The sequence below is a fragment of the Neolamprologus multifasciatus genome, chromosome 14 (genome assembly GCF_963576455.1).
Source record: "Neolamprologus multifasciatus chromosome 14, fNeoMul1.2, whole genome shotgun sequence".
In the NCBI taxonomy this organism is placed as follows: domain Eukaryota; kingdom Metazoa; phylum Chordata; class Actinopteri; order Cichliformes; family Cichlidae; genus Neolamprologus; species Neolamprologus multifasciatus.
The window spans coordinates 9852949-9866106 of NC_140452.1; the positions used below are offsets into that span (position 1 = coordinate 9852949).

The following is a 13158-nucleotide window of genomic DNA, read 5'->3' on the forward strand; positions in this document are numbered from 1 at the left end:
CACTCAGGTCAGAGGAGTCCTTTAAGCAGTACTTCAGCGAGATGCCATGGTTGGCAGTGCCTTATTCAGATGAGGCTCGGCGATCGCGGCTCAACAGACTATACGGAATACAAGGTATTTCACCAGCTCCATCACCGTTATCGCTGAATATGCATGTTTTTGCTGGCCTGTTATGCTATTTATCCATTGCTTTGTTGAGAGTTGCAGCCGACCGCATCACTGCACAAAAGGCAGAAAAGCATCCATCATCTCCCTGCGATGAGAGGCTGATGCTAGTGATGGTGTTGGTTAGTTACGCTGTTGTTTTTATTGGCAGATGTAAACAGCAGGAAGAAAATAGTTCTGCCTTATTAATTTATTCAGTTTTGGCACTTTGAGCGCTACAAGTCAAGATCCTTTTAGTTACATCACATTCAAGAGAAGGCCAGTTTCTTCAAAATCTAACAAATAACAGTACAGATCAGGAAAAAATATGTATATGTGCTTGTTGAGTACAGTGTGCCTTTTAAGATAAGAGCAGAAAGTGGATACATCTATTTTTTTTTTCTCTCTGCCAAACTTGGTTATGTCACATACTGAAACACTGGCACAAAGGCTTGACAGCTCTTTGTGCTGGGCGGGCAAAACAGCAACACAGATCGCCCTGCAGCCTGAGGAATGTGGGCTGGTTATCCAGTTTACCGTCTCACTGCGGAAGTGCCGTGCCTTCCTCCTGAGTGTGTGAGTGGATGACTGTGGATGAAGTTAGCGAAAACTGGCCGTCGGCCTGTCCTGCAAAGAATTTGAGGAATGTGTACTGGACCAGTTAACACTGCCCCCCCCCCCACACACACACACACACACACACACACTCAAACCCCTGCAGTCTCTGATTTCCCCCACCTCAGTTAACTTCAGTCCACATGTGCAGACAGGAATTTACTGATTGCTGCTTGCTTGCCTGATTTGTGTCTGTTTCTGATAAAGGAATTGTATTCACAGTGTGGGTGGCTTGTAAAAGCACTATCAGAGGGGTAACGGACAGAGCTAGAGGGAAGTGAGAATCCCCAAAAAGAGGTTTAAAAAAAAAAAAAAAATCTCACTGTGAAAGTGAAAAGAGTGCGTCATGATGCGATAATTAAAGGAAACGACCCATACCACCTCCCAGGCTTTTGCCCATTTCCTCCCCTCCTATGTTTCTCTTCCTTTCATCATCATCATCTTTCTCCATTCCAGGTATTCCCACGTTGATTCTGTTGGACACGGAGGGTCACATGATCACGCGACAGGGCCGGGTGGAGGTGTTGAACGACCCAGAGTGCCGGCTCTTTCCCTGGCACCCTCGGCCCGTGCTCGAGCTCAGCGAGTCAAACGCCGTGCAGCTCCACGAAGGGCCCTGCCTCGTCCTGTTTGTGGGTGAGAGGCTGAGGCTTTATAATTCGGCGAAGTTCCACATGGGGCTCTGTCTGAATGAAGTGGCATTTATTTAGAGCATATTGAATGTCAGACTCTGCGGAAAATTCTTCCAATGTCGAAAGGTCCCAGAGGGAAATGCTGTGGGAAATGCTTCATGTAGTATTTACTGTTTCCATCTATTTATATGCTAATACGGGAATGCTAATGCAAAAAAGAAAAGAATTTTTCCAGTGAATGGCACTGCGTGATTTAGACATTAAGGTGTAGAGAGGAAACAGACATGGAAAAGAATTTGAGAGTGCAAAGTGATGACCCTCAAAATATGAGACCACCCTGGTGTCTCCTGAGGCCAAACCAAATCGCATAACAATACTGAGGACCATCTGTACGTGTAGTTTCTTTCATCTCTTCACTCATCTGTCCTCCAGTTGCCTATCCTTGCAGCCACTACTTTCACTCATCTGTTCGTTTTTTCCTCTCCCATGTGGCTTCTTCATGCTTTTAACAGAGCTCTGTTTCTCTTTCCTGGTTAATGCAGACGCTGAGGAGGAAGGTGAATTGGAGCCAGCCAAGGAGCTGATTCAACCAATAGCGGAAAAGCTCATGGCCAAGTACAAAGCGAAGGAGGAGGAGACGCCGCTGCTGTTCTTTGTGGCTGGAGAGGTGAGATAAGCCGACAGAGTGAAATACCATTTCACACAAAACTGGCATAAGCTGGGGTTTGTTTGTTTTTGGGGGGGGGTGCGAGGTTTGAACATCCTGCTCTACCTGAGCTGTGCTTCGGGATGATTTAGTCTTTGAATGTACAGCTCAGACGATCCTGTGTTTTTGGTTTCTTTTTGTTTTGGTTTGGAGGTTTTGAGGCAGATACAGACATGATAGTGAAAATGCCAGTGCAATAACACAGCGACGTGCATAAACAAACATTTCTGATTTGTTTTTAAGGAGGTGGAGACGCATTAGACAAAAACAGACTCTCGCGAAATAACAGTATTCTATCCAGAGGAGGATTTCACCTATTTTTGTCACGTTGTCTTTGACCACATCCAGAAGTTACTTTCTCACTTTGGCCCTTCTGCAGTTTTCTACCCACTACTGTGGGGAAACATCTGGCTCTGCTGCTGCTGCTGCTCGGTGTTCACCACCTGCTTGCTAACTGCGTGTGACTGCTGTGAGTTAATAAAGAGTCAGTTTTCTGGAAAAAAGCTGCCTGCTGCCACTAAGAGTCACCCTGCATGAGTGGCGAGAGTGAACAGAACAGTTGAGGGTCAGAAGACCAAACAATGACTTAAACAGCAGTAAAATGACTCATAAAAGGATAAATGTAGGGTTGAAGAGAGACTTTGGAAACACAAAGTTACATATTGACAATGTCAATATATGTTTATATTCAACAATTCATTTTAGCTGCTTTGGATTTGGGTATTTAAGGGGATGTATTAGTTTCAAGTAATGAAGTCAGCTTATTGACAAGTAATCCCCATGAGTCAAAAGCTCAGGCTTCAGGGTGCTCTGTAATCTCTGATGCTGCTTTCCATTTGAAGTGGGAACTGAGAAATCCAGAGTTTCCAGTTGGAATTTTCCACTCTAGCGCCCCCTTCAGTTAAACTTTCCACTCAGAAAGTCAGGGCAGCCACACCAACCTTGACTTTGCAATTAAATAAAAATGAAACTTTAGAACTTGTGCACATGTGCAGTAGATGACATTTCCACAACTTCAGTGGCCACTAAAGCATTTGAGGCCCTGTTCTTGAATGTGCAAGAGAGGCATTCAGTCCCATCCATGACCTACAATTCAACTGTGCGCCTCTATCATGATGGGTAGACGCAGAGCGTGGCAGCGCTCTCCCTCACAATACTGACAAATCATCCTTTCTATCGGCGCAGTATCTCCTCCCACATCTTCCCCGTGTGGGATGAGCCGTGGAGCTTTCATAATACTTGTTATCTCGTGTCGTTCTGCCTTGACCTCTCCAGAACTGGTGCAGCAGCAGACATAATTACCAGATTAGCTACCTCTCCTCAGTTCCCCCGCACTCTGTCCTCCAGCCAGCCTTCCTCCCAGTTCAATCTGGGGATGACGGCACTGGTTTCTGGTGTGTCACTTGCCCAAAAGCAGGCTCCAGTTTCAGTTGCAGGTCTTGCACATGTGCTAACTGGCAGCTCAACTCTAATGTCTGCTTTGGAATATCAGTGGCACATGTACGCAGACCTAGAAAAGCTTAAGTTTTAAGGAAAGCACGAGTTGGACTGATAGCGTTTCGTGTTAAATGTGTCAGGTCAAAGAAATGTTGGCACAAACGCAAAGAAACGCTGTGGCACTGGAGCTTGTGGTTATTCAGGAGCAACACATGCTAAGCCGTATACTTTTACATCCATGTAGTGCAGGTCTAATTTCCTGGCGGTAGCTCAGCCGGCTATGAAATCACCAGGTTTCCCCCTCCAGACTGGGTTGCGTCAGATATCGCTTCCCATGTCAGGCATTCTGTGAAGCTTCCATGCTCTGGGCTCCTTCAGCTTAGCTTGTGTTTGCCCTGGTAGGCACACACTTCTCTGCCAGACCAGCTGCTGGGTTTTCTGTGTCCATGAGACAGCAGTATGTTGGCAGCCCCTCAGGGGGGAGGCCAGTCTGAGCTGAATGATACAGGATCTTCTTACCCAACTGTAAAAAAACATACGCCACAGGGTAGTACAGTATACTGATTTATAATCGCAGAATGAAAGATCTTTTGTTCTTTAACTTCTGCTGCGTTTTGGCTCTTGCATGCAAAATGAACTTGAGCGGTATTATCCAGTCACATAAGAATTTAATAGACTTTTGTGGCAGCCAGAAGTGACTGTGATTCTGCTTTTCAAAGCTTTGTTTTTGCCTGCTTGATTTGTGTGTGTGCGTGTCCCTAAACAGGATGATTGCTTTGACTTTGAGATTATAGTGGGTTGCATAACCACTCTGGTACTGCATTTATTCAAATCGTAGCACACTGGCAGTTTCTTTCGCATTCATTATGTTTTAATGTAAAATGTGAATGCTTCACATATGCACATTTTGATCATGTTAGTGGAAAGACAAGGTCATACTGTGGTCCAACATGTTTATACAGATCAATAGTATAACAGTGGTGGTCCCTCGAGGTTAATGCCTCGGTTTTTGCCTTAAGCCTTAATAAAATTTTAAAGAGATTACTTGTGTTTTAAAAAATGACCTTCTGCACAGTGGGTTCGTTTCTGGGGTCAGCCTCAAGTGGCCATTCAAAGCACTCTACTGTTATATGGCCTTAGCTAGCAACAAATGTATATGGGGTTTTGTTTGTTTTTACTTTTTCTGTTTCTGCAGTGAGGTGTCAAACAAAAGCAACAAGTGGGGATATAATAACCTAACCGGCCAGTCAGAAGGGTTATGCTTAATTATCTTACCAGCTAGTGACCCAAGCAGGTCTCATTCAGCGATGTAGACGAGGGCTCTGGGTTGTGAGAAAGTCTGTGTTGTAGTAGAGCTGACCAAAGCTCGATCTTATGCCTCCATGTTTCTAAATGGATGACCGGTAACTTTACATGTGACCATGTGTGTAAGCATGTAAGCATTCACAGGAACAGTATTTTATCTATGCGGGCATTGCAGAAAATTACCTCATGCAAATATTAACAAAGCACACAGCTAAACATCAAAAAGGAAGATAAAGGCCTGTGATATTTAGCGATTGTGTGTTCATCTAGCTTGTTAGCTGCTAACAGGCTACGTCCACACTAATGCATTTTTGTTTGAAAACTAATCGTTTTCTCTCAGTTTTGGCCTCCCGTCCACAACGAAAACGGAGACTTCCTAAAACGATGACGTATGTTAGTCGTATGATGAAGTCATGTGACCAATTAAACAAAGATAGCGGAGGGCATTATACCGCAGTTGTTTTGTTTGCTCTCAATTTTAACAGCCCTATTAAAGATTAATATCAGTCAGTACATGCTCCAGATAGCTTTTCTTCAAATTCTTTAACTCGCACTCGCTTTTGCAATTTTGTACTTTTGTACTCCAACTCATTGTTAGTCCATTAAAAAAAACTCGGTGCTTTTACTCAACATTTTGCCGCGACGTCTCAAAGATCAGGAAAGTAAATAAACGACAGACAGAAATCAGGCAGGTCCAAGCGTCTTGTTTTTCACGCATGCGCAGTACTGGGACGTAAGCGTTTTCAGACGTTTCTATGTGGACGCACAACTCTGTGAAAACGACTGAAAACGCTCGTGTGGACGCAGAGCGTTTTCAGACGAATCTATCCGGGCTAGTGTGGACGTAGCCACAGTTACAGGCCAAATGGAACACAATTATTGCATTGACTGAGAGTTTAAGTTATAACTTTTTTTCCATCTCAAGGTATAGCACTGTGTATAGGTCTTTAGACACCCCTCATTTCTTTACATTTTGCAGGGATAATGGGAAATGGGCGAATCAATATACTGAAATTTTGAAATCCTTTGCACATTGCTTTAACTGTAACTGTGTAGAAAAATTAATCTGTTGGATTTTATTTATTTATTGGTGCACCAGGTAAAAATGTTTTAAATTTCAGCAGTATAAGGTAGATATATCTATGAAAATGACGACTTTTTCTCAGGACATCAAAGGTGACCTGTGAGATGGACACAACGCCAGCTAAGGGGCGAGTGGCTGGGTTCATCATTATCAGCTGAATCCTTATCAGATGGTCGATGTCTGTCTCTGAAATGCCACAATGCATCAGTAATCAGAACAAGCCTGGCACGGCCCAGCAGGTCCCACACGGTAAACACAAGCTGAGCCTTATCACAGCTGTGAGTGTGGGTTACAGAAGAGAGGCCCTTTGTCTTTTTTCTTTTTTCTTTCTTTTGTTCTCGGCTGAGCTGCAGAAGGCCCCTCTGAAATGACTGCACCTCATGAGAAGCAGTTTCCACAAGCCAAAAGCCACAAAAAATAAAATAAAATATGCACAGAGGTGAAGACTGTTGCAGAGATTACATCTTCTCATATCGAAAATACTGAAAAGATCACACTGATGGATTTTGGAGTTTCTCTCGTTGTGGTTTCTTTACAGATGATCTCTAATCTACGCTTCGTATGGCTGCAAGTGAGCCTGCAAGCAAGAGCTTTTATTTGTAGTATTAAGCAGTATTTCTCTCGTAACAACATTGTCCTTAGTGACAGCTTACATCTGTGAGCATTAAGTAGTTGATGTATGGTGATTTGCAGCATAATAAAATGGTCTATTCAGAGGAAGTTAGCTGCCTATAACAAAACGCCACACTTCAATTCATCTGTTCCATCTGTTAGCAGTTTTGCAAAGTAGAGATCACAGACTTCATCTTGGCATACTTATCCTTTTTAGGTAGCGGTGCAGCTATTTAATGAAAAGACTGAGGGCTCATTGTGGGGTTTGATCCATTTAACAAGAGTAGCTGCGGATCCTCTGATAACAAAGAAGAGACAAGAAATTGAACTTCGAGGAGTATCACATGAAGCAGGAAATCCATCCAAAGTTGCGATATCGTTGACTTTGTTCCACTTAACTCACTCTGTCACATAAATCAGTAACTAACAGCATCAGAGGCCTTTATTTAAAGTCCAGCTCTTTGTTGCAGTGCCACCCTCTGGCCTTTCCTTGTATGTTCTGCATTCGAAACTAAATCTTTGCCATATGGAAGTGATCTTTAATCTTTGAGGCTCTCCCTCCAAGCCAGCAAGCTAAGCTGAGGAGAAGCTGGGCCATCGTGTCATGAGGATGAGGAAAATGTTGCAAATGCTATTAGTATATTAGCTGTAAGCATTTAAGAGAACTATGTGACCTCGCTAAACCCAACACATGAAATTCATTCGCCGAGAATAATGGATCTCTGTCCAGGCAGGAATGCCCGTTGCCGAAGCGCTCGCGGCTGGAACTTTAAGCTGAATTACGAAACTGTGATTTCATGTTCAGCCTCAATAATTGATGGCCCTCTCAAGCTTGTTTGAAAGTTGCTGCTTGCCTTCCCCCCGTAGTGATTCATATCTATAATCTCTGGGTACAGAGGTTGTAATCCTGACTTGTTAAGGGGTGAAAGGTGACATCAAGCCTCAGGCTAAAAAAATGGTGAAGCTGTTTTAAAATAACTGGAAAGAACTCAAACTGGAATCCCCACTATACACCCAGCAGCAATGTATTTTTAACACACCCCCTCTCAAATCTGCACTGCTCCATCTCCCGCTAACATTAATATGCTCTGCGATGGGAGTCAAATCTGATGTGGGTGAGCTTTTGATAAAGGAGGGATGCTTCTGGACGCCCACCGGGGTCCTTCCCGTCTTTCTATGCAGCAGGATGTGTGACTAAAGAGCAGCTCTGTGGTCTCTCTGGGCAGGCCGCCTGCAGGAAGATGGCAGAGAAGAGTTTCTCATATTCTCTTTCAAGAAGTGTGCATTAATAAATGGTGCCAAGCAGTTCTGGATTTTATAGCGTGGCAAAGTTCAAGTGCAGGGCGCTGTCCTCGTTTTCTGAAGTGTGAACCGCTGTGGAGTACGGAAATGTCTAGAGTGTCTCCTCCAGGTTTTTGGTTGTACTTCAAATGCCATGTCAGCAATTGTGGCCAGTATAAAAGCTCCCTCTTATCTCCCAACAAGACATCCCCAAGCCATGTACAGAACTGCAGCACTTGCAATCCTGTTGATCTTTGTGGGACATTTTCAGGCATTTTAGGTGACATTTCTACACCGGTGGTTTAGCTGTTTGTCTATGCTGCAGTAGAGTTGGGATTCACAGCCTTCTTTCACTTGCAGCCCCTTTTAAATAAAACTGTGAGCCTGTTTACACTTTTAAAATGCATCTTCGGAGCGCTGCGCACAGTGTCATCAGCAAGCACTAGATTTGTTTAGCTCGAACTAGCAATGAAAACAAAATGTTTGAAGTACTAATGTACATGTACCGGCAGTTCTAACTGCTGACAGTTCTTGAGAGAACGTCTGGACTGATTACTCATGTTGGGCCAATCATATGTAAGATTTGCCCACTCACCAAAATTATGCTAAAACTTCCAGGCTGAACCTTACACTTTGTGGTGTAGCATTAATCCAGATTACTTGTCTTTTTGAAATGCATTGGCCTCGATAGAGGATATTTTCTTCTAGTTTTTCTTTAATAATTTAGAGACTGAAGTTGTCACATTGTGCAATAAATTAAATGAGGTGTGAAACTGAAGTCATGCAAAAGAAAAAATGTTGAATTCACCACACAGAATGTTCAGAACTCGCAGCAACCCAAAACTACAGGGAACAAAGACTTTATATATTTGTATATTTTTATTTTCCTCTCCATCATGATGGTATCCCAACCTGTAATGTCAGGATGCTATACATGACAAGACTTGAAACTTGAAACATGTGGTGAAAGGATGGAGAAGGCAAAGATTTTGCTGTTAAACTTTTTTTTTTTTTTTTTTAAATAATTTTAATCACAGGCTTGCTTTAGTCAAAGCAATGACAGATTTGTGTCATTTTGGCCCGAGTCCCACCAGAGGCCCTGATTGTAGCTTAACCATTCCCGCATGTGAGGAATGTACCGCTCTATCACACAAAATCACACTCAGCGCTGTACTTCCTTCTCTTTCCCTGCAGGATGACATGAGCGACTCTCTGCGAGACTACACCAACCTCCCCGAAGCGGCACCTCTGCTCACGATCCTGGACATGTCGGCCCGTGCTAAGTACGTTCGCGATGTGGAGGAGATCACGCCGGCCGTGGTGGAGCAGTTTGTCGGCGACTTCCTGGCTGAAAAGCTCAAACCGGAGCCCATCTAAAGAGACTGTCCACGTATAAACTGGACATATTACATGGGACTCACGCCATCATCCATCCCTGACCTATTGCTACACCCCACAGTTTCCAGGCTCTCACTCTCTCTCCCAGCTACAATCCTGACTGTTAGAGAGATGTCTCACTTTTTACTGGCATTTTAGCATTTTTATTTTAGATGTGTTCCTCTTTCATGGAGTCCCTTCTTTCTCCTGTGGTGCCTTGCATTGACTATAGTCCATACAGTAATATATATGGAGATTCTGTTGTTTCTTTTCCCTTTTTTTTGCCTCAGAATTTTTTTTTTTTAATTCTCTCATGGTGGCATTTCTAGAGAAAACGGAGAATTACCCAGTGGACCTACTTATACAGCCAATCTTTTGCTTTCTGTTTTGTCTGCAAGATTCTTGTTACTTTTGTTTTCTGAATGAAGTTAAGAAAGAATAAATAAAATCATCTTTTTTTTTTTTTTTTTTTTTTTACAGTTGTATTTCACCTGTAGTGCAGATGTGCTAAACTTGAGTTGGATGTAGCTGTACGCCTTCTTGGCCCTATTTAAATAAATAAATATCCCACAGTTTGACAGGTGCACATACAGTAAAGAGCATGTTCTACTTGCTTGTGACAGACCAGTGACTGATGTTTAACCCCCACTGTCTTCTTGTGTCATGACATGAGTGAAAGTCATCTCTAGTCGGTTCTCATCTCAAAGTCATTATGAGGACTTTCTGTGAAGGTCCCCCTAATGGAAAAAGTCCAGATTTATTTTTTTTTCTAGAGGCACAAAAATGGCTTTTTTTTTTTTCTTTTTTTTTTTGAAAAGTTGAATGTATAAATCCCTTTTATATCCTGTTACCTTAGTCATAGCTTCTCACACCAATTAAACATTCACTGGCAAGCACAAGAGTTTTGTTCCTGCTTAGTTTTATCAATAAAGTTAGCTCTTGAATATGGAAAAGACGCATAGTCCAGTGACGCTCCAGTTCCTTTCTCAGAAGTTTAAACTGTGTGGGATCAAATGACAAACTTAATGTTGCATTTATTATGGGCGAGTCTGTACCTCGACTCTTTCTGCTGATGCACTAAAATCTCAGGTGAAATAGAAACTTCTGAAAGTATTATGAACTATTATGAACTTAAAAGTATTTGATGCAATCGTGATTAACACATACAGCAAAGCTTGTGTGTGGGGGGAAAAAGTTGCAGTATTACAGAAATTTGATGTATTTTGTTGCTAATACAAATATTTAAATTAAAGCGCACCTTTAAAATTTCCATGAATATATGAGGAACTGAGGGTAGTTGTTTTAAGGAACTCACCAAAAATTCTTTGACCTTTCAACTGTATTCATCATAATAATTCAAACTTCCTTTTAACAGGAAGAGACCTCCAACAGAACCACATTCAGGGACTCATTTGGGGTTAAGGGGGGAGAAAGAGGGAAAAAACAGGAGCATGGAGAGGAGGAGTTAATGATGTGAATTAATGGCATGTATACTGATGAAGTGAGGCGAGTGGAGACAAAATGCTCAGTACAGCAAGGAAAGTTATCTGCCTGAGCCAGTAGTTTCATAACTGAGGGATGCTTCACAGTCACCTAATCCAGATTTATCTCTAAGGCTTATCTGTAGATAATGCTTTATTTTTGTTTTTTTTGCAGTGAAAGAAAACAACACATTCAAATTCACATAAATCAGAAACACAGTTTGCAAATGTACTGTTAAGAGTATTATATGGGACACTCTGTTCAGTCTGATATTTAATAGAAGCATCATGGAAACTGTCTCTCAGCTTTACATTGACGTTTCCTTCCAGATGTTTGTAGTTTTAAGAGTTGCTTCCTGCCTTCAAACAGAAGAATGCTAGCTGCCATGGCAGAATTCAAGCTGTCCACATCAGGAACAACGGGAATAAAGAGCCTGTGGCCGTCAGTTTTCTCTGCCAACTTGACTGCTTCAAGGCTCAAACCATTCGTCTCACCACCTATCACAAGAGCAGCTGGGCTTTGAGCCCAACTGTCATAGTACAGCTTAGTGTCCACTCTGGGGAGTGAAAGTCCCTCATGTTCAGAGTCCGAATCCGAATCGTAATCCTCGTACTCCATGTTTTTGCGGTTGGGTCTTGTGCTGACCCAGCCGTAATCTCCAGCTTTGGAGGGTTCAGGAGACACATTAACCTCTACTTCTCTACTTCTGTCGGGGCTGCCACTGCTGTCAGCCACGTGGACAGTCACGGGTTTAGGGAGATGGTTTTCAACATCATCCCAGTCAAGGCTGGGATAGATGGGAAGGCGGAAATGGGCGCCCATTGCTGCACGGAGAACTTTAGGCTCCCAAACATCCACACAACCTGTTTGGAAAAAATGCAAAGTTCCCAAAATTCAAAGGAAGGTTTCACAGGATTATTAACTTGATCTCTAATAATTACTGTAAACCTACCCTTTGTGAGGAGGGCATTATGACAGCCAGCAGCAGCAGCACATCGCAGCATAGTCCCGAGATTCCCAGGATCCCGGATGTTGTCACATATCAGAGACAAAGGCACTGAGTGACCTTTACTTGCAAAGTTTAACCGTGACGGATCTGGGCGAGAAAATATCGCTGCAGAAGAAGAGGTCAGAGTCAGAAATAATGGAGATATTAGTGCTTCATCGTGAGCCAAAAAAGAAATTCTGACCCTTACCAATCACTCCCTGTGGGGCTACAACGTCAGACCAGAGCTTAATGTCCTCAAACTTGACTTTCACTAGTGTGGCCCTTCTCAGCTTATCTAAGGGCAGCTCTCGGAGTCGATCCACCGTGCTGAAGAACACAGTCTGTGGTTTAGCACCAGCATCCAGGGCGTCACAGATCAAACGCCTGCCTTCGAGAAGGATTTTACCCTGGTGGTCCCGAAACGTCCTGGAACGAGCCACACTCACTAACCTCCTAGAGCAGAGATGTGGAGAAAGAAGAGGACAAGGAAGGAATGGCTTCAGAAGGATGAGGACAGCTACAAAATCTATGTCTACCTTGGGACAAATTACACAGTTCCTCTCTTGGCACCCTATCATATCCTTTCTCTAGATCCACAAAGTTACAGTCCGACTCCTTCTGACCATCTCAATATTTCTCCATCAGTTCTCTCAAAGCAAACATCACATTTGTACTGCTCTTTCTACGTAGTGCTCACTGACCATCACCTCTCTCGTTAAACAAGCTTCAAAAACTCTTTCCCACATCTCCATGGTATGGCTCATCAGCTTTATCTCTCTGTGGTTACTACATCTCGGCACATCGACTTTGTTCTTGCTGTATTCCTAATAATTGTGCTTTTGTTTTGTATGTCAGGGCCCATGGCCTCTGGCTCAATCACCTCTGCTACTGCCCTCACTCGGTGAGACTTACGCCAGTCTTTTATCTCCGGGCGAAGCCCTCTCATAGCGCAGTCCGTCCACTTCATTCTTTGTCACAGTAAAAGCATGTTTCGTAGCTGACTGCGCATCAGTCCTCGTCCTGACAGAGTTTCTCTCTTCGTGATGCTGTGTTGCTGCAGATATGATTCTTCCCCTGGTCTCCCTCTGGATCTTTGGCTCGTCTGACTGAATCTGAGGCGCCTTTATGACTTTTCCCGTCTCGTTTTCAGGAAACAGCACTCTGACAGGTTTCCTCCTCAGTCCGCGTACATACCGTTTTGATTCCACAGTGACACAGCTCCTGGTTGTTAGGAAAGCACGTCGCTCTATCATGGAAATCAGGCAGATCATGCTTCTTGTGTACGCTGCCATTTTGCCTGCTTTCTTCTTCTCTCATCTGTCAGGATGTTTCAGAAATACAAGCTAACCCGCCTAGCGCCACCACCTTTTAATAGCTGACATTGCGTTTACAAATTAAAAATAAACCAAACACATTTGGTGGCGTTATTAATGTAATTATTTAATAACATAATATGTCACAAATTGCTAAACGAGTCCTATAGTAGCCGTTTTAT

At 43.2% G+C, this 13158-nt stretch overlaps 2 protein-coding genes and 1 long non-coding RNA gene across 3 annotated transcripts in view; 2 read left to right on the forward strand and 1 right to left on the reverse strand.

Annotated features, from left to right (window-relative positions):
• nxn (nucleoredoxin) overlaps positions 1–9547 on the forward strand; it is a 68912-nt gene extending 59365 nt beyond the window's left edge. The window contains exons 5-8 of the mRNA XM_085131012.1: positions 8–114; positions 1216–1395; positions 1934–2058; positions 9011–9547. Coding sequence (XP_084987138.1) covers positions 8–114; positions 1216–1395; positions 1934–2058; positions 9011–9193 — 595 coding nt within the window. The 3' untranslated portion in view covers positions 9194–9547. The remainder of the gene's footprint in view (positions 1–7; positions 115–1215; positions 1396–1933; positions 2059–9010) is intronic.
• LOC146503532 (uncharacterized) lies at positions 2065–6972 on the forward strand. Its single transcript, XR_014868758.1, has 2 exons — positions 2065–4466; positions 4840–6972. It is a non-coding gene; the product is annotated as an uncharacterized LOC146503532 (long non-coding RNA).
• On the reverse strand, positions 9469–13151 carry mrm3a (mitochondrial rRNA methyltransferase 3a). The gene is made up of 4 exons (XM_085131011.1): positions 12576–13151; positions 11872–12116; positions 11628–11789; positions 9469–11538 (listed from the first exon to the last, which is right to left on the reverse strand). The coding sequence occupies exons 1-4, from the start codon at positions 12953–12955 to the stop codon at positions 10961–10963; spliced, it is 1365 nt and encodes a 454-aa protein (XP_084987137.1). The 5' UTR covers positions 12956–13151; the 3' UTR covers positions 9469–10960.
• Positions 13152–13158: the final 7 nt, after the last annotated feature.